The sequence below is a fragment of the Nerophis lumbriciformis genome, linkage group LG31 (genome assembly GCF_033978685.3).
Source record: "Nerophis lumbriciformis linkage group LG31, RoL_Nlum_v2.1, whole genome shotgun sequence".
Classification (NCBI taxonomy): domain Eukaryota; kingdom Metazoa; phylum Chordata; class Actinopteri; order Syngnathiformes; family Syngnathidae; genus Nerophis; species Nerophis lumbriciformis.
Genome location: NC_084578.2, coordinates 1,881,512 through 1,900,000, shown reverse-complemented (window position 1 = coordinate 1,900,000; position 18,489 = coordinate 1,881,512). Strand labels below are relative to the sequence as shown.

At 36.5% G+C, this 18,489-nt stretch overlaps 1 protein-coding gene across 2 annotated transcripts in view; it reads right to left on the bottom strand.

Moving 5' to 3' along the window:
- ttf2 (transcription termination factor, RNA polymerase II) overlaps positions 1 to 17,854 on the bottom strand; it is a 42,056-nt gene extending 24,202 nt beyond the window's left edge. For both annotated transcript variants that reach the window (XM_061926113.1, XM_061926114.1), the window contains exons 1-6: positions 17,784 to 17,854; positions 17,560 to 17,665; positions 11,098 to 11,184; positions 10,952 to 11,021; positions 2,431 to 3,225; positions 2,204 to 2,324 (exon numbers count right to left, since the gene is read on the bottom strand). In XM_061926113.1, the coding sequence (XP_061782097.1) occupies positions 2,204 to 2,324; positions 2,431 to 3,225; positions 10,952 to 11,021; positions 11,098 to 11,184; positions 17,560 to 17,665; positions 17,784 to 17,814 (1,210 nt within the window). In that variant the 5' untranslated portion in view covers positions 17,815 to 17,854. The remainder of the gene's footprint in view (positions 1 to 2,203; positions 2,325 to 2,430; positions 3,226 to 10,951; positions 11,022 to 11,097; positions 11,185 to 17,559; positions 17,666 to 17,783) is intronic.
- Positions 17,855 to 18,489: the final 635 nt, after the last annotated feature.

Sequence of the window (18,489 nt, the reverse complement as noted above, 5' to 3'; positions counted from 1 at the left end):
TAATTCACAATTTCACCTATTAAAATCCCTGCAATGCATGATGGGAAAATGCAAAACACTCTCCACACTTATTCATGTTTGGAACATTTTAGCTGCTTGATTACAAAACTTTAAGGAGATTGTCATGTAAGTAAACAATGTACATATACTCCTAATATCCAATTATATATTAATGATAGTTGTATGCATATATACACACATATATATATATAGACACACACACACACACACACACACATATATATATATATATACACATTAAAATGTAGATGTATAAATATATTTGTACATATATATATATATATATATATATATATATATATATATATATATATATATATATACACATGTATACATGTATCGAATATATATATATATATATATATATATATATATATATATATATATATATATATATATATATATATATATATATATATATATATATACACAGTGGGGCAAAAAAGTATTTAGTCAGCCACCAATTGCGCAAGTTCTCCCACTTAAAATGATCACATAGGTCTGTAATTTTCATCATAGGTACACTTCAACTGTGAGAGACAGAATGTGAAAAAAAAATCCAGGAATTCACATTGTAGGATTTTTAAAGAATTTATTTGTAAATTATGGTGGAAAATAAGTATTTGGTCAATAACAAAAATTCAACTCAATACTTTGTAATATAACCTTTGTTGGCAATAACAGAGGTCAAACGATTAATATAAGTCTTTACCAGGTTTGCACACACAGTAGCTGGTATTTTTGGCCCATTCCTCCATGCAGATCTTCTCGAGAGCAGTGATGTTTTGGGGCTGTCGCCGAGCAACACGGACTTTCAACTCCCTCCACAGATTTTCTATGGGGTTGAGGTCTGGAGACTGGCTAGGCCACTCCAGGACTTTCAAATGCTTCTTACGGAGCCACTCCTTCGTTGCCCGGGCGGTGTGTTTGGGATCATTGTCATGCTGGAAGACCCAGCCACGTTTCATCTTCAAAGCTCTCTCTGATGGAAGGAGGTTTTGGCTCAAAATCTCACGATACATGGCCCCATTCATTCTTTCCTTAACACGGATCAGTCGGCCTGTCCCCTTAGCAGAAAAACAGCCCCAAAGCATGATGTTTCCACCCCCATGCTTCACAGTAGGTATGGTGTTCTTGGGATGCAACTCAGTATTCTTCTTCCTCCAAATACGACGAGTTGAGTTTATACCAAAAAGTTCTATTTTGGTTTCATCTGACCACATGACATTCTCCCAATCCTCTGCTGTATCATCCATGTGCTCTCTGGCAAACTTCAGACGGGCCTGGACATGCACTGGCTTAAGCAGGGGGACACGTCTGGCACTGCAGGATTTGATTCCCTGTCGGCGTAGTGTGTTACTGATGGTAACCTTTGTTACTTTGGTCCCAGCTCTCTGCAGGTCATCCCCCCCGTGTGGTTCTGGGATTTTTGCTCACCGTTCTCATGATCATTTTGACCCCACGGGATGAGATCTTGCGTGGAGTCCCAGATTGAGGGAGATTATCAGTGGTCTTGTATGTCTTCCATTTTCTGATAATTGCTCCCACAGTTGATTTTTTCACACCAAGCTGCTTGCCTATTGTAGATTCACTCTTCACAGTCTGGTGCAGGTCTACAATTATTTTCCTGGTGTCCTTCGACAGCTCTTTGGTCTTGGCCATAGTGGAGTTTGGAGTCTGACTGTTTGAGGCTGTGGACAGGTGTCTTTTATACAGATAACGAGTTCAAACAGGTGCCATTAATACAGGTAACAAGTGGAGGACAGAAGAGCTTTTTAAAGAAGAAGTTACAGGTCTGTGAGAGCCAGAGATCTTCCTTGTTTGAAGTGACCAAATACTTATTTCCCACCATAATTTACAAATAAATTCTTTAAAATTCCTACAATGTGAATTCCTGGATTTTTTTTCACATTCTGTCTCTCACAGTTGAAGTGTACCTATGATGAAAATTACAGACCTCTGTCATCATTTTAAGTGGGAGAACTTGCACAATCGGTGGCTGACTAAATACTTTTTTGCCCCACTGTATATACATATACATATACATATATATATATATATATATATATATATATATATATATATATATAACCTTACATGCAGTTAGCTTTCAGCCCCTGGCCAAAAGTTTTAGCACAAGTGAAAAAGTTAGGACACCCGTGCTGTAAGGAGACATTGTTACCGTGCTCAGAACTTGAAGAAAGGCTCAGAGAGTCCAGCGCCGCCTCCAGTTCTTTAACCTGCGTCCTCAGCCGCTCGCCTTTGTCTGGCAGTGCCGCCACATTGATTGCAGACAGAGTCGCCTAGCGTGCGCACGCACACACACACACACACACACACACACACACATACACATACACACACACCAGCATGAATATTGTGTCCGCGCCTCATCATGGTAGCGCTCACCTTCTTCTGCTGCAGCTCCTTAGACAGCAGCTTGTGCATCCCTTGAGGATCGTTCAGCGGACCTTTGGCTTTGGAAGCAGGTCCAAACCCCGGGTAAGCGGTCAGGGTCTTCTGGACGACGGAGGCCAGAGGAGTTTTCTGGGACACAAACACCACCTCGTCCTCCTCCTCATGCTCGGGAGCGCCGGTCGCGGGCCCGCGGGAGGAGGAGGCGGCAGTGTGGCTTTTGGAGACGCTGGCTGTCGCTCCTGCGGTCAGGGTCTTCTGGACAGCGGAGGCCGGGGGAGTTTTCTGGGACACAAACACCACCTCGTCTTCCTCCTCATGCTTGGGAGCGCCGGTCGCGGGCCCGCGGGAGGAGGAGGCGGCAGTGTGGCTTTTGGAAACGCTGGCTGTCGCTCCTGCAGCTTGCTGCTGGCGGTCCTGGAGAATATCTGAGGATGTTGGCTCTGCAGCTCCGCCACTGCTTGGAGAAGATGTCTGCTCCACTTTGAGGTGGTCTCCCTCCTGCTCAGAAGACCTCTTCTTCAGCGTCATGCCCGCTGGAAGCTGCTGGCCTCTGTGAGGGACCCGCTTCTCATGGCCCTCTGACGCACTTTTCTTCTCCACATTTTCTTTCCCCTCGCCCTCCCTCCGTGCCACCTCTTCTCCTCCTTTCTGCTCAGTGTGAGCGTCGTGCATCCTCTTCCACTCAGAGTCTTCACACGCTTTCTCAGGAGCCTTGAAGGGGTTTCTGATAGGCGGCAGGTGGAGAACCTGGGCTTGTTCTCCATGTTTCTTCTTCTGCTGCTCAGGCTGCAAGACAAACAGCTTCAGACTTACGATAGTGTTTAAAAACACTCTTTTTAAACCCTCTCAGCCGGGGGATGCGTATATTTGCATATTTTGTGTGTTTGCCATATAAAAACACCTAAGTTTTCTTTGACAAAAAGGGCATAAAACCAACTAAAATAATAATTATAAAACGTATAATCTACAAACAGCTGTGAAGTTGATCTAGACATGTAAGTGTTGTGAAAGTAAAAAAAAAAAAATGTATGAGTTATTTTCAACACTTTTATGAGAGGGACCCCTTTGGGTCCCTAAGGACTTAAGTGTACTTTTGTATACTGTCATTGTTCAAAAAATTATAACGAATCAAAATCAATGTTATGAATTATTGACCTATTTAAGGCTCTGATTACTTCACAACAAATATTCCACTTCAAAATATTTTTTGGGGAAAACATTGCATATTTCGTGTGTTTGCCATATAAAACAAACTAAGTTTTCTTTGACAAAAAGGGCATAAAACCAACTAAAATAATAATTATAAAACGTAGAATCTACAAACAGCTGTGAAGTTGATCTAGACATGTAAGTGTTGTGAAAGTAAAAAAAAATAAAAATGTATGAGTTATTTTTCAACACTTTTATGAGAGGGACCCCTTTGGGTCCCTAAGGACTTTAGTGTACTTTTTTATACTGTCATTGTTCAAAAAATTATAACAAATCAAAATCAATGTTATGAATTATTGACCTATTTAAGGCTCCGATTACTTCACAACAAATATTCCACTTCAAAATATTTTTTGGGGAAAACATTGCATATTTTGTGTGTTTGCCATATAAAAACACCTAAGGACATAAAACCAACTAAAATAATAATTATAAAACGTATAATCTACAAACAGCTGTGAAGTTGATCTAGACATGTAAGTGTTGTGAAAGTAAAAAAAAAAAAAATGTATGAGTTATTTTCAACACTTTTATGAGAGGGACCCCTTTGGGTCCCTAAGGACTTTAGTGTACTTTTTTATACTGTCATTGTTCAAAACATTATAACGAATCAAAATCAATGTTATGAATTATTGACCTATTTATTAAGACTCCGAATACTTCACAACAAATATTCCACTTCAAAATATTTTTTGGGGAAAACATTGCATATTTTGTGTGTTTGCCATATAAAAAAAACTAAGTTTTCTTTGACAAAAAGGGCATAAAACCAACTAAAATAATAATTATAAAACGTATAATCTACAAACAGCTGTGAAGTTGATCTAGACATGTAAGTGTTGTGAAAGTAAAAAAAAAAAAATGTACGAGTTATTTTCAACACTTTTATGAGAGGGACCCCTATGGGTCCCTAAGGACTTTTAGTGTACTTTTTTATACTGTCATTGTTCAAAACATTATAACGAATCAAAATCAATGTTATGAATTATTGACCTATTTATTAAGGCTCCGATTACTTCACAACAAATATTCCACTTCAAAATATTTTTTGGGGAAAACATTGCATATTTTGTGTGTTTGCCATATAAAAACACCTAAGGACATACAACCAACTAAAATAATAATTATAAAACGTATAATCTACAAACAGCTGTGAAGTTGATCTAGACATGTAAGTGTTGTGAAAGTAAAAAAAAAAAATGTATGAGTTATTTTCAACACTTTTATGAGAGGGACCCCTTTGGGTCCCTAAGGACTTTAGTGTACTTTTTTATACTGTCATTGTTCAAAAAATTATAACGAATCAAAATCAATGTTATGAATTATTGACCTATTTAAGGCTCCGATTACTTCACAACAAATATTCCACTTCAAAATATTTTTTGGGGAAAACATTGCATATTTTGTGTGTTTGCCATATAAAAACACCTAAGGACATAAAACCAACTAAAATAATAATTATAAAACGTATAATCTACAAACAGCTGTGAAGTTGATCTAGACATGTAAGTGTTGTGAAAGTAAAAAATAAAAAAATGTACGAGTTATTTTCAACACTTTTATGAGAGGGACCCCTTTGGGTCCCTAAGGACTTTAGTGTACTTTTTTATACTGTCATTGTTCAAAAAATTATAACGAATCAAAATCAATGTTATGAATTATTGACCTATTTAAGGCTCCGATTACTTCACAACAAATATTCCACTTCAAAATATTTTTTGGGGAAAACATTGCATATTTTGTGTGTTTGCCATATAAAAACACCTAAGGACATAAAACCAACTAAAATAATAATTATAAAACGTATAATCTACAAACAGCTGTGAAGTTGATCTAGACATGTAAGTGTTGTGAAAGTAAAAAAAAAAAAAATGTATGAGTTATTTTCAACACTTTTATGAGAGGGACCCCTTTGGGTCCCTAAGGACTTTAGTGTACTTTTTTATACTGTCATTGTTCAAAACATTATAACGAATCAAAATCAATGTTATGAATTATTGACCTATTTATTAAGGCTCCGAATACTTCACAACAAATATTCCACTTCAAAATATTTTTTGGGGAAAACATTGCATATTTTGTGTGTTTGCCATATAAAAAAAACTAAGTTTTCTTTGACAAAAAGGGCATAAAACCAACTAAAATAATAATTATAAAACGTATAATCTACAAACAGCTGTGAAGTTGATCTAGACATGTAAGTGTTGTGAAAGTAAAAAAAAAAAAAATGTACGAGTTATTTTCAACACTTTTATGAGAGGGACCCCTTTGGGTCCCTAAGGACTTTTAGTGTACTTTTTTATACTGTCATTGTTCAAAACATTATAACGAATCAAAATCAATGTTATGAATTATTGACCTATTTATTAAGGCTCCGATTACTTCACAACAAATATTCCACTTCAAAATATTTTTTGGGGAAAACATTGCATATTTTGTGTGTTTGCCATATAAAAACACCTAAGGACATACAACCAACTAAAATAATAATTATAAAACGTATAATCTACAAACAGCTGTGAAGTTGATCTAGACATGTAAGTGTTGTGAAAGTAAAAAAAAAAAATGTATGAGTTATTTTCAACACTTTTATGAGAGGGACCCCTTTGGGTCCCTAAGGACTTTAGTGTACTTTTTTATACTGTCATTGTTCAAAAAATTATAACGAATCAAAATCAATGTTATGAATTATTGACCTATTTAAGGCTCCGATTACTTCACAACAAATATTCCACTTCAAAATATTTTTTGGGGAAAACATTGCATATTTTGTGTGTTTGCCATATAAAAACACCTAAGGACATAAAACCAACTAAAATAATAATTATAAAACGTATAATCTACAAACAGCTGTGAAGTTGATCTAGACATGTAAGTGTTGTGAAAGTAAAAAATAAAAAAATGTACGAGTTATTTTCAACACTTTTATGAGAGGGACCCCTTTGGGTCCCTAAGGACTTTTAGTGTACTTTTTTATACTGTCATTGTTCAAAACATTATAACGAATCAAAATCAATGTTATGAATTATTGACCTATTTATTAAGGCTCCGATTACTTCACAACAAATATTCCACTTCAAAATATTTTTTGGGGAAAACATTGCATATTTTGTGTGTTTGCCATATAAAAACACCTAAGGACATAAAACCAACTAAAATAATAATTATAAAACGTATAATCTACAAACAGCTGTGAAGTTGATCTAGACATGTAAGTGTTGTGAAAGTAAAAAAAAAAAAATGTATGAGTTATTTTCAACACTTTTATGAGAGGGACCCCTTTGGGTCCCTAAGGACTTTAGTGTACTTTTTTATACTGTCATTGTTAAAAAAATTATAACGAATCAAAATCAATGTTATGAATTATTGACCTATTTAAGGCTCCGATTACTTCACAACAAATATTCCACTTCAAAATATTTTTTGGGGAAAACATTGCATATTTTGTGTGTTTGCCATATAAAAACACCTAAGGACATAAAACCAACTAAAATAATAATTATAAAACGTATAATCTACAAACAGCTGTGAAGTTGATCTAGATATGTAAGTGTTGTGAAAGTAAAAAAAAAAAAAAATGTATGAGTTATTTTCAACACTTTTATGAGAGGGACCCCTTTGGGTCCCTAAGGACTTTAGTGTACTTTTTTATACTGTCATTGTTCAAAAAATTATAACGAATCAAAATCAATGTTATGAATTATTGACCTATTTAAGGCTCTGATTACTTCACAACAAATATTCCACTTCAAAATATTTTTTGGGGAAAACATTGCATATTTTGTGTGTTTGCCATATAAAAAAAAAAAGTTTTCTTTGACAAAAAGGGCATAAAACCAACTAAAATAATAATTATAAAACATATAATCTACAAACAGCTGTGAAGTTGATCTAGACATGTAAGTGTTGTGAAAGTAAAAAAAAAAAAATGTATGAGTAATTTTCAACACATTTATGAGAGGGACCCCTTTGGGTCCCTAAGGACTTTAGTGTACTTTTTTATACTGTCATTGTTCAAAAAATTATAACGAATCAAAATCAATGTTATGAATTATTGACCTATTTAAGGCTCCGATTACTTCACAACAAATATTCCACTTCAAAATATTTTTTGGGGAAAACATTGCATATTTTGTGTGTTTGCCATATAAAAACACCTAAGGACATAAAACCAACTAAAATAATAATTATAAAACGTATAATCTACAAACAGCTGTGAAGTTGATCTAGACATGTAAGTGTTGTGAAAGTAAAAAAAAAATAAAAATGTATGAGTTATTTTCAACACTTTTATGAGAGGGACCCCTTTGGGTCCCTAAGGACTTTAGTGTACTTTTTTATACTGTCATTGTTAAAAAAATTATAACGAATCAAAATCAATGTTATGAATTATTGACCTATTTAAGGCTCCGATTACTTCACAACAAATATTCCACTTCAAAATATTTTTTGGGGAAAACATTGCATATTTTGTGTGTTTGCCATATAAAAACACCTAAGGACATAAAACCAACTAAAATAATAATTATAAAACGTATAATCTACAAACAGCTGTGAAGTTGATCTAGATATGTAAGTGTTGTGAAAGTAAAAAAAAAAAAAAATGTATGAGTTATTTTCAACACTTTTATGAGAGGGACCCCTTTGGGTCCCTAAGGACTTTAGTGTACTTTTTTATACTGTCATTGTTCAAAAAATTATAACGAATCAAAATCAATGTTATGAATTATTGACCTATTTAAGGCTCTGATTACTTCACAACAAATATTCCACTTCAAAATATTTTTTGGGGAAAACATTGCATATTTTGTGTGTTTGCCATATAAAAAAAAAAAGTTTTCTTTGACAAAAAGGGCATAAAACCAACTAAAATAATAATTATAAAACATATAATCTACAAACAGCTGTGAAGTTGATCTAGACATGTAAGTGTTGTGAAAGTAAAAAAAAAAAAATGTATGAGTAATTTTCAACACATTTATGAGAGGGACCCCTTTGGGTCCCTAAGGACTTTAGTGTACTTTTTTATACTGTCATTGTTCAAAAAATTATAACGAATCAAAATCAATGTTATGAATTATTGACCTATTTAAGGCTCCGATTACTTCACAACAAATATTCCACTTCAAAATATTTTTTGGGGAAAACATTGCATATTTTGTGTGTTTGCCATATAAAAACACCTAAGGACATAAAACCAACTAAAATAATAATTATAAAACGTATAATCTACAAACAGCTGTGAAGTTGATCTAGACATGTAAGTGTTGTGAAAGTAAAAAAAAAATAAAAATGTATGAGTTATTTTCAACACTTTTATGAGAGGGACCCCTTTGGGTCCCTAAGGACTTTAGTGTACTTTTTTATACTGTCATTGTTCAAAAAATTATAACGAATCAAAATCAATGTTATGAATTATTGACCTATTTAAGGCTCCGATTACTTCACAACAAATATTCCACTTCAAAATATTTTTTGGGGAAAACATTGCATATTTTGTGTGTTTGCCATATAAAACAAACTAAGTTTTCTTTGACAAAAAGGGCATAAAACCAACTAAAATAATAATTATAAAACGTATAATCTACAAACAGCTGTGAAGTTGATCTAGACATGTAAGTGTTGTGAAAGTAAAAAAAAAAAAATGTATGAGTTATTTTCAACACTTTTATGAGAGGGACCCCTTTGGGTCCCTAAGGACTTTAGTGTACTTTTTTATACTGTCATTGTTCAAAAAATTATAACGAATCAAAATCAATGTTATGAATTATTGACTTATTTATTAAAGCTCCGATTACTTCACAACAAATATTCCACTTCAAAATATTTTTTGGGGAAAACATTGCATAATTTGTGTGTTTGCCATATAAAAAAAACTAAGTTTTCTTTGACAAAAAGGGCATAAAACCAACTAAAATAATAATTATAAAATCTCTTCAAATAGCTCTGAAGTTGATCCAGACAAGTGTTGTGAAAGTTAAAAAAAAATGTATGAGTTATTTTTAACACTTTTATGAGTCCTAAGGACTTTAGTGTACTTTTTTATACTGTCAATGTTATAATAATGAATCAAAATCAATATTATTAATTATTGACCTATTAAAGGATCCAATTACTTCATATCAAATATTACACTTTGAAAGATTTTGGGGGAACATTTTGCAAATTTTGTGTGTTTGCTATATAAAAACACCTAAGTTTCATTTGACAAAAATGGCATAAAACAATAATAAAAAATAAAAAGTATAATCTACAAATAGCTCTAAAGTTGAAAGTTAAACATTTTTTATGAGTTTATTTCAACACTTTTATGAGAGGGACCCCTTTGAATCCCTAGGGCCTTTAGTGTAATTTTTTATACTGTCATTGTTAAAAAAATAATAATGAATCAAAATCAATGTTATGAATTACTTACATATTTAAGGCTGCAATAACTTCTCATCAAATATTACACTTTTGATTTGATTTTGGAATTTTTTTTGGGGGGGGGTATTGTATATTTTGTTGTTGCCACATAAAAAAGTGTTTTGTGACAAAAAGGGCATAAAACAAACATAAGTAAAACACTAAAAAAAATAAAATAATCATCATCGACGGATGGATCTGAAGTTGAGCTAAAGAATTATAAGTCGAAGGTAAAAAAAAAAAAATTTGAATAATGTATGACTTATTTTTGACACATTTGTGAGTGGGACCCTTTTGGATCCCGGAGAATTGAAGTGGGATTTTTGTCATCGCTCAAAAAATAATAATACATTAAAATCAATAGTGTTAAGAATTATTGACCTATTTAAGGCTCCAAGTACTTCACATTAAATATTACACTTTTAACATTTTTTGGGGGGGAAAATATTGCATATTGCAAGTTTTTTTGTGATAAAATGGGCAAAAAACATTTGCAAGTTGTAGTTTTGACTCTAATACACAGCTGCCATGCAAACGGATTTTGTCGTTAAAACTGTCTTTGCTAAAAATAATAATAATGAAGTAAAATCTATGTTGTTATGGATTATTGACTTATTTAGGCTCCAATTATTCACATCAAATATTTCACTTTTTGGGGGCAAAAGATTGCATATTTTGTGTTTTACCATAAAAGCAGGGTTTCAGCAAAAAGGGCATGAAACATTAAAAAAATTTTTTTTTATATCCACATACCTGAAGGTGATCTAGAGATTAAGCCTTAAATTATAAAAAAAACAATGAATATATGATTTATTTATTACATTTTTATGCCTGAGACCCTTCCGGGTGCCTGGGAGTGCTCCTCATAGCCATAACCCTAAAAAGCACAGGATCTTACCTCAGTCCAGGGAACATTTCCACACCATTTCTGGCCTGCTTTTTTACCCACGATGCACCTGTAGTACAACCTAGGGAGTGAAAACAAATCATGCTGGTTACGGTGCCTCCGACACTAAGTCCATAGACTTGGCGGGGGAGGTTGACCTGTGGTTCTGGTGCTGCTGGTTGGAGGTCAGCCCTTGGAGTTCCACCACCGAGTCTTCATGCTGGAGGCAGTGGGATGGCGAGATGCTGAGGAACAGTTGAAAGATGAAGATGAATGCTTCAGTGGTTTCCGTACGTTAGAGATGCGCGGTTTGCGGGCACAACCGCGGAGTCCGCGGATTATCCGCGGATCGGGCGGATGAAATTAAAAAAAATTAGATTTTATCCACGGGTCGGGTCGGGTCGGGTCGGGCGATTGAAATTTAAAAAAATTAGATTTTAAATAGATTCAGGCGGGTGGCAGTTAAACCAATTGGGAAATATATATACATAGTTAAATGTTGTTACTCACATACGAAAAACGAGCAGGCACCTGCAGCATATGCCACAACAGAAGAAAAAAAAAGAAAAGAGATGGACACTTTTACGGAGCGGAGAAGGGACGCCTCGCCGGGGTCCGGGACCGAGGCCCCTTCCCCCGAGAGGGCCCCACCGGGAGCCGTAGCTGAGGCGATCCGCGAGAAGGGCCGGACGCACGTCCAGGGTCACTACCGCGCCCACCGCACCGACACCCCGCCTAGTCCGCCTTCGCCGCGGCCGGCGTCACGCGCAGCAGGTAAGCAGCTTACCTGCCCGCCACCCCCGTGGCCGGGGGCTCGTAACAGGGGTCACTCCGCGCGCTCCGCCCGCGCAGCTTACCTGCCCGCCACCCCTGTTGCCGGGGGCGCGTAACAGGGGTCACTCCGCGCGCAGTGCGCTCACGAAAGGGGTGGGGCTCACCCTGGTTTATATAGACAGCAGGACGGTGGCCATGGAAGTCGGAACCCGGTAAGGAGTGTGAAACAACCCACCTGCCGAATCAACTAGCCCTGAAAATGGATGGCGCTGGAGCGTCGGGCCCATACCCTGCACTGGTGTGCGTCTGGGTCGTGACAGCGTGGCAGGCGAAAGTCTGTGCTGCATTGGATCAGTCTCCTTTCTTTAACAGGCAAAAGCTTTATAACCTCACCATACCTGCCAACTTTTGAAATCAGAAAAACCTAGTAGCCAGGGTCCAAGGGCCGCAGGCCCCGGTAGGTCCAGGACAAAGTCCTGGTGGAGGGTTCAGGGCTTCGCCCCCCGACGCAAAATGATTATTAGCATTCAGACAGGTTAAAATGTTGCTAAAACCATCACTTTTCTATCAGTCACAGTGACTTTTCAAAACAAAAATATTACAGCAAAAATCATATGGGTTGATTGACATGTTTATTCTGTAAGCTAACTTCAATAGTTTGAAATTATTTTGACAGTTAATGCCAGTTATCCTGTCAACCTTTCACAAGACTTCAATTTGTTCATTGAAAGTATAAACACTTTTTACAGTAAACAAATGGTAAAACAGTACTAAACAATTCCAATTAAAAAAAAATTGGTGTCATTATTAACTTTCTGTCCAAGCTTGTATAATCTACTGCCTTGTTCAATTGTAAAAAATATTCTGTGCCTAAAATTCACATTTCTATCACAATTATCATACTGTAAACATGGTAAGCTAACTTCATTAAAATTAATAGTCCTGTCAATAGCATGGAATTACAATTCAAATGTAGTTTTTTTGTAAGCCTTTCAAAAGAATTCAAAATATGAAAAATGAATGAAAATTAATTTAAGCCATCAGACACTTGAAAAGTGGCACATCACATCTCTAATGTAATCATTTGAACTTTTCAACAGAAATAGCACTGCAAAAATATTAAGGACATACTTCTGTATTTTGGTAGTTATGCTGTCAACATTTAACAAGATTTCTTCAACTTGGACTTGAAAGCATAAATAGTATAAACACTTTTAACAGTATGTCGTGCTGTGAAATACAGCCGACAGGATTGCGCACCAAACATGAAGCAAGGCCAAAGCGCATGCATGGTGCAGGAGAACAAAGGACTTCTTTCATTTAAGGTTTGTGATAAACCATCAAACTCATTTGTTAAAAGGACTCTATAGTAATATAAAGCGAATTTTTCTGGACATTATCATGCAAGAAAAGTTTATTTTTGGGACCGCGATCACCGCGTAATGATTTTTAAAGGTTGCATTACAAACATTTAACTGTCCCATGTGATCAGCCAGTGCGATTGGAAGTCCATGCTCAATTATTGCCTCCGTAAATAAAACTTCGGCATTTATCACATCCAAAGAATCTGTTTGGGCGACGAAAAACGTTGAAAGTTTTCCACTTGTATCGCTAGCAACGGCATTAGACTTGTGTTTTTTTGTCCCAACGTGGTCTTTTACATCGCTAATTCCTCCGTGTCCGATCGAAAAATCTTGTCTGCACAAGGTGCAATTCGCGTAGTTTTCACCCTTTTTTTTTTTTAATTAATGAAAAAACGTATTTTTTATCACTGCAACCGTAACCCGGAATAGGTTGATGAAAACCGTACGAATTACGGGAAAACCGGAGTAGTTGGCAGGTATGCCTCACTAATGCCTTGCATCGTCTATATTAGATATATAACAACGGGCGGGTGCGGGCGAATGGCGGGCGGGTGCAGTTCTGATCAAACGTTACATCGGGTGGATGGCGGATGGTTGACGACTTTCTGATGCGGTTGCGGATGAAATAATTGCTTATCCGCGCATCTCTACCGTACGTTCAGTTTTTGCCCTCGCTATTAATACTTGGGGAGAGCCGGGACCTTTGTGGGTCTTTTCCTTGCCTTTAAAGATGATATCATGCAACAGAATGTTCATTTGAAGGGTTAGCAGGATCAAATATGTCCACAGCAGTTGTCAAGGAATCCATCTCAAATGTGCATTGTCTATTATTTTTAGCACGAGCTACTGAGTGAGTACACACTGGAGTTCCTCGGGACCCTTTTGTGCGCCACTGACTCCCTTTATAAGGACCATTTTTCAATGTACTCCAAACCTGTTATTTTAGATCGCTTTTTCCAAGAAAACCCAATAAACCTGAGCGGCCTCGTCATTCTGACCTGAAAGCAGAGCTTTGCAGACCTATTGTAAAGTGAACGATGTTACCTCTGACGAAAAACATTGACCCTTAAGGGAACGTCTGCCCTGTCTGCACCGGAGCAGAACAGCAGGACAGGTGTAACAACTACATTATTACCTGTCACTATTTACAACTCCTTGTGCAGATCTGAATGTTCATTAATTAAATGTTTACCTAAGTTTGAAGCAAAGGTGGAAATACTAATCGCCACATTTGGTGAGGCGCGTTTTAAAGCTTGCACTTGCATAGTGTTGCTTCCTTGTTTAAGCGTCACCTTTATCGTTGGTTTTGAAGTCCAAATACCTCCATATTGTACATCACACCCTCTTTATTAACCAGTAGAATTGTAGTTTTTATTGTTAGTTTTGAAGTCAAAATACCTCCATATTGTACTTCATCACACCCTCTTTATAAACCAGTAGAATTGTAGTTTTTATTGTTACTTTTGAAGTCCAAATACCTCCATATTGTACTTCACCACCCTCTTTATTAACCAGTAGAATTTTAGTTTTTATTGTTACTTTTGAAGTCCAAATACCTCCATATTGTACTTCACCACCCTCTTTATTAACCAGTAGAATTTTAGTTTTTATTGTTACTTTTGAAGTCCAAATACCTCAATATTGTACTTCACCACACTCTTTATTAACCAGTAGAATTGTAGTTTGTATTGTTAGTTTTGAAGTCCAATTACCTCAATATTGTACTTCACCACACCCTCTTTATTAACCAGTAGAATTATAGTTTTTATTGTTACTTTTGAATTCCAAATACCTCCATATTGTACTTCACCACCCTCTTTACTAACCAGTAGAATTTTAGTTTTTATTGTTAGTTTTGAAGTCCAAATACCTCCATATTGTACTTCACCACACTCTTTATTAACCAGTAGAATTGTAGTTTTTATTGTTACTTTTGAAGTCCAAATACCTCCATATTGTACTTCACACCCTCTTTATTAACCAGTAGAATTGTAGTTTTTATTGTTAGTTTTGAAGTCCAAATACCTCCATATTGTACTTCACCACCCTCTTTATTAACCAGTAGAATTGTAGTTTTTATTGTTACTTTTAAAGTCCAAATACCTCCATATTGTACTTCACCACACTCTTTATTAACTAGTAGAATTTTAGTTTTTATTGTTAGGTTTGAAGTCCAATTACCTCAATATTGTACTTCATCACACCCTCTTTATAAACCAGTAGAATTGTAGTTTTTTTGTTAGTTTTGAAGTCCAAATACCTCCATATTGTACTTCACCACCCTCTATATTTACCAGTAGAATTGTAGTTTTTATTGTTAGTTTTAAAGTCCAAATACCTCCATATTGTACTTCACCACCCTCTTTATTAACCAGTAGAATTGTAGTTTTTATTGTTAGTTTTAAAGTCCAAATACCTCCATATTGTACTTCACACCCTCTTTATTAACCAGTAGAATTGTAGTTTTTATTGTTACTTTTGAAGTCCAAATACCTCCATATATTGTACATCCTCACCCTCTTTACTAGCCAGTAGAATTGTAGTTTTTTGACATTCTGCCCCTCCACGATGTTATGCACTTAGTGTGTGCGTTTTGACACACTCAACATCATGCGCCTTGGCTCTGGAGTCATCTCCGCAGATGAAAGAACGGTGCCGGTACTTTTCAAAGGCAGTATAGTACCGATTTCAATCAATTAGTATCACGGTACTTTATTAGTACTGGTATACCGAACAACCCTACTGCTAATAATACCTTCAGTCCTCAGCATACTTGCCAACCTTGAGACCTCCGATTTCGGGAGGTGGGGGGTGGGGGCGTGGTCAGGGGTGGGGCGGGGGGCGTGGTTAAGATATATATATATATATATATAAGAAATACTTGACTTTCAGTGAATTCTAGCTGTATATATATATATATATATATATATATATATATATATATATATATATATATATATATATATATATATATGTGGATGTGAGTGTGAATGTTGTCTGTCTATCTGTGTTGGCCCTGCGATGAGGTGGCGACTTGTCCAGGGTGTACCCCGCCTTCCGCCCGATTGTAGCTGAGATAGGCTCCAGCGCCCCCCGCGACCCCAAAGGGAATAAGCGGTAGAAAATGGATGGATGGATATATATATAAATACTTGAATTTCAGTGTTCATTTATTTACACATATACACACACATAACACTCATCTACTCATTGTTGAGTTAAGGGTTGAATTGTCCATCCTTGTTCTATTCTCTGTCACTATTTCAGAACACACACATTATACAAATATACATTATAAAATTAATAAGAAAACGGGAGCTCTAATTTGGGAGTCTGAATTAGGATCAGAAGTTCCTATACAAACATTGCGCACTCACGTCGCCTTTTTGTATTGATTACTGCAGCTGTGCACTGGATTCATTCACAAATACAAACTACAACTCACAAACACTTTAGAGTTAGGCTCCACCATCAGAATGTGTACTTAAACTTATAAAGTTCACATGGATATTATTCAGTGAGTTGATTCACCAAAACTAACCTGTTATACAGGAGGAAAAAGCACACAGGACGTTTCAATTGTTCACTGACTGGTCGCGCTCATCAGAATGACAAGACACTTCCGGTCTGCAGGTGATAGCATTCAATTGGGAAGAAACGCCCTACTGCCCCCTACTGACCAATGTGAATACTGATAAATGTGTAATGACAGCTCCAAAAACGAATTCAAATCACAAAATAAAATAAATAAATCAACACAAAAATGTGACACATTATGGGTGGGTCACATATGCATGTACAGTAGATGGCAGTATTGTCCTGTTTAAAAGTGTCACAACATTGCTGTTTACGGCAGACGATCTGCTTTACGGTAGACGAAGACTTGACTGCTATTGTTGTGTGTTGGTACCGCGCTGAGAGGACGTTAATGAAACTGCCTAACAATAAACCCACATAAGAAACCAAGAACTCGCCCTCGATCATTCTACAGTTATAACGTGATTGGGCAGGCAGGCTGTTTATATTGTGGGAAAGCGGACGTGAGAACAGGCTGTCAACACGTCACTCAGGTCCGCATGGAGCTGAAGGGGGCGTGGCCTCCAGCTCCGCCTGAATTTCGGGGGGAAATTTGTCCCGGGAGGTTTTCGGGAGAGGCGCTGAATTTCGGGAGTCTCCCGGAAAATTCGGGAGGGTTGGCAAGTATGGTCCTCAGTAGTCAACCACACTCCCATGTAATACCTGCATTTACAAAAGAAAGGTGGCTAATTGTCGGTCGTTTTATTTTAAACTAACAGCCTTTTGGAAATTGCAGGGGGAGTAAGAAAACCCTGAGAGTTGTAGTGTTGATCAGACCGTGGGTGGATCGATCCTAGCGTGACAATATAGCGTGGGTTTATGTATGACGTCATCATTCGCTGTCTTTAACGGTTAGTGACAAAGTGGAAGTGAAAATGAATGCAGTACAAAAGCGGCGATGCTCACCTCGCCGTCTTGTTAAAATCACAGCCGCGTTTGTCCACGCACACGTAGAAGCTTTTGCCCTTGCTGGGTCCATCTTTGACGCCGGTTTTTAACAAGCACACGCCACCTGGAGGACAGGACACGTGACGTCAACAACACAATCACCAGCGAACAAAAATGTCTGCTCGTGTGCGACGACCACGAAGGGATTCCACGTTCCACAGTCGGATGTTTCCACGACTCACCGTGAACATCGCATGGAACTTTCTCCATCATGGAGCCGAGGGGGGTCAGTAATTTGAAATACAAAAAAAAAAAAAACGATTCCTGTTTGAGTCACGTATATTTTCGTATGGACCAATCAGCAATGCTCAACAAAGAGTCATCCGGCTTGTGCGTGTCAGTGTAAAAGTTTGCTCCGTATTATATTGGAATATAACCGGAGTTAAACCAAAACAATTTACTACGTGCACTGTTAAATTTATATTTAAACTGAAAAAACTACAGGTGGAAGCTTTAAACGTCAATATAGGTTTATATTGCAGTGTTAAGCATTTATTGTGAAATTTGTTCTCAAAGTGGTAAAACCCAACCGGATGTAGTTAGAAAACTATAATCTATATTATTTCCCTTCATAGATTTTTCCGTTTTAGAAGTTAATCATCAAACAAAAGTTACATTTTGAAATACATTATTTAGCGCATTGAATCGATCATATTATTTTGTTGCGTGTGTTTCAATGGGCGATGACGTCATCGGTCACGAGACTGTTTTTAACAATTACAATTATGGAGGCCTATTTGTATTTTTATTGTGAAAGCTTTTTTTGGACACTGAATTTGTGTAACCGAATTTTTGGCGCTTGAAATTATACTAACAGTTTAACTGAATACAAATTGTGAGCCAAATGTGTTTTAAAATTCCGTTTTCTAAAACACAATGTTTTAAAAT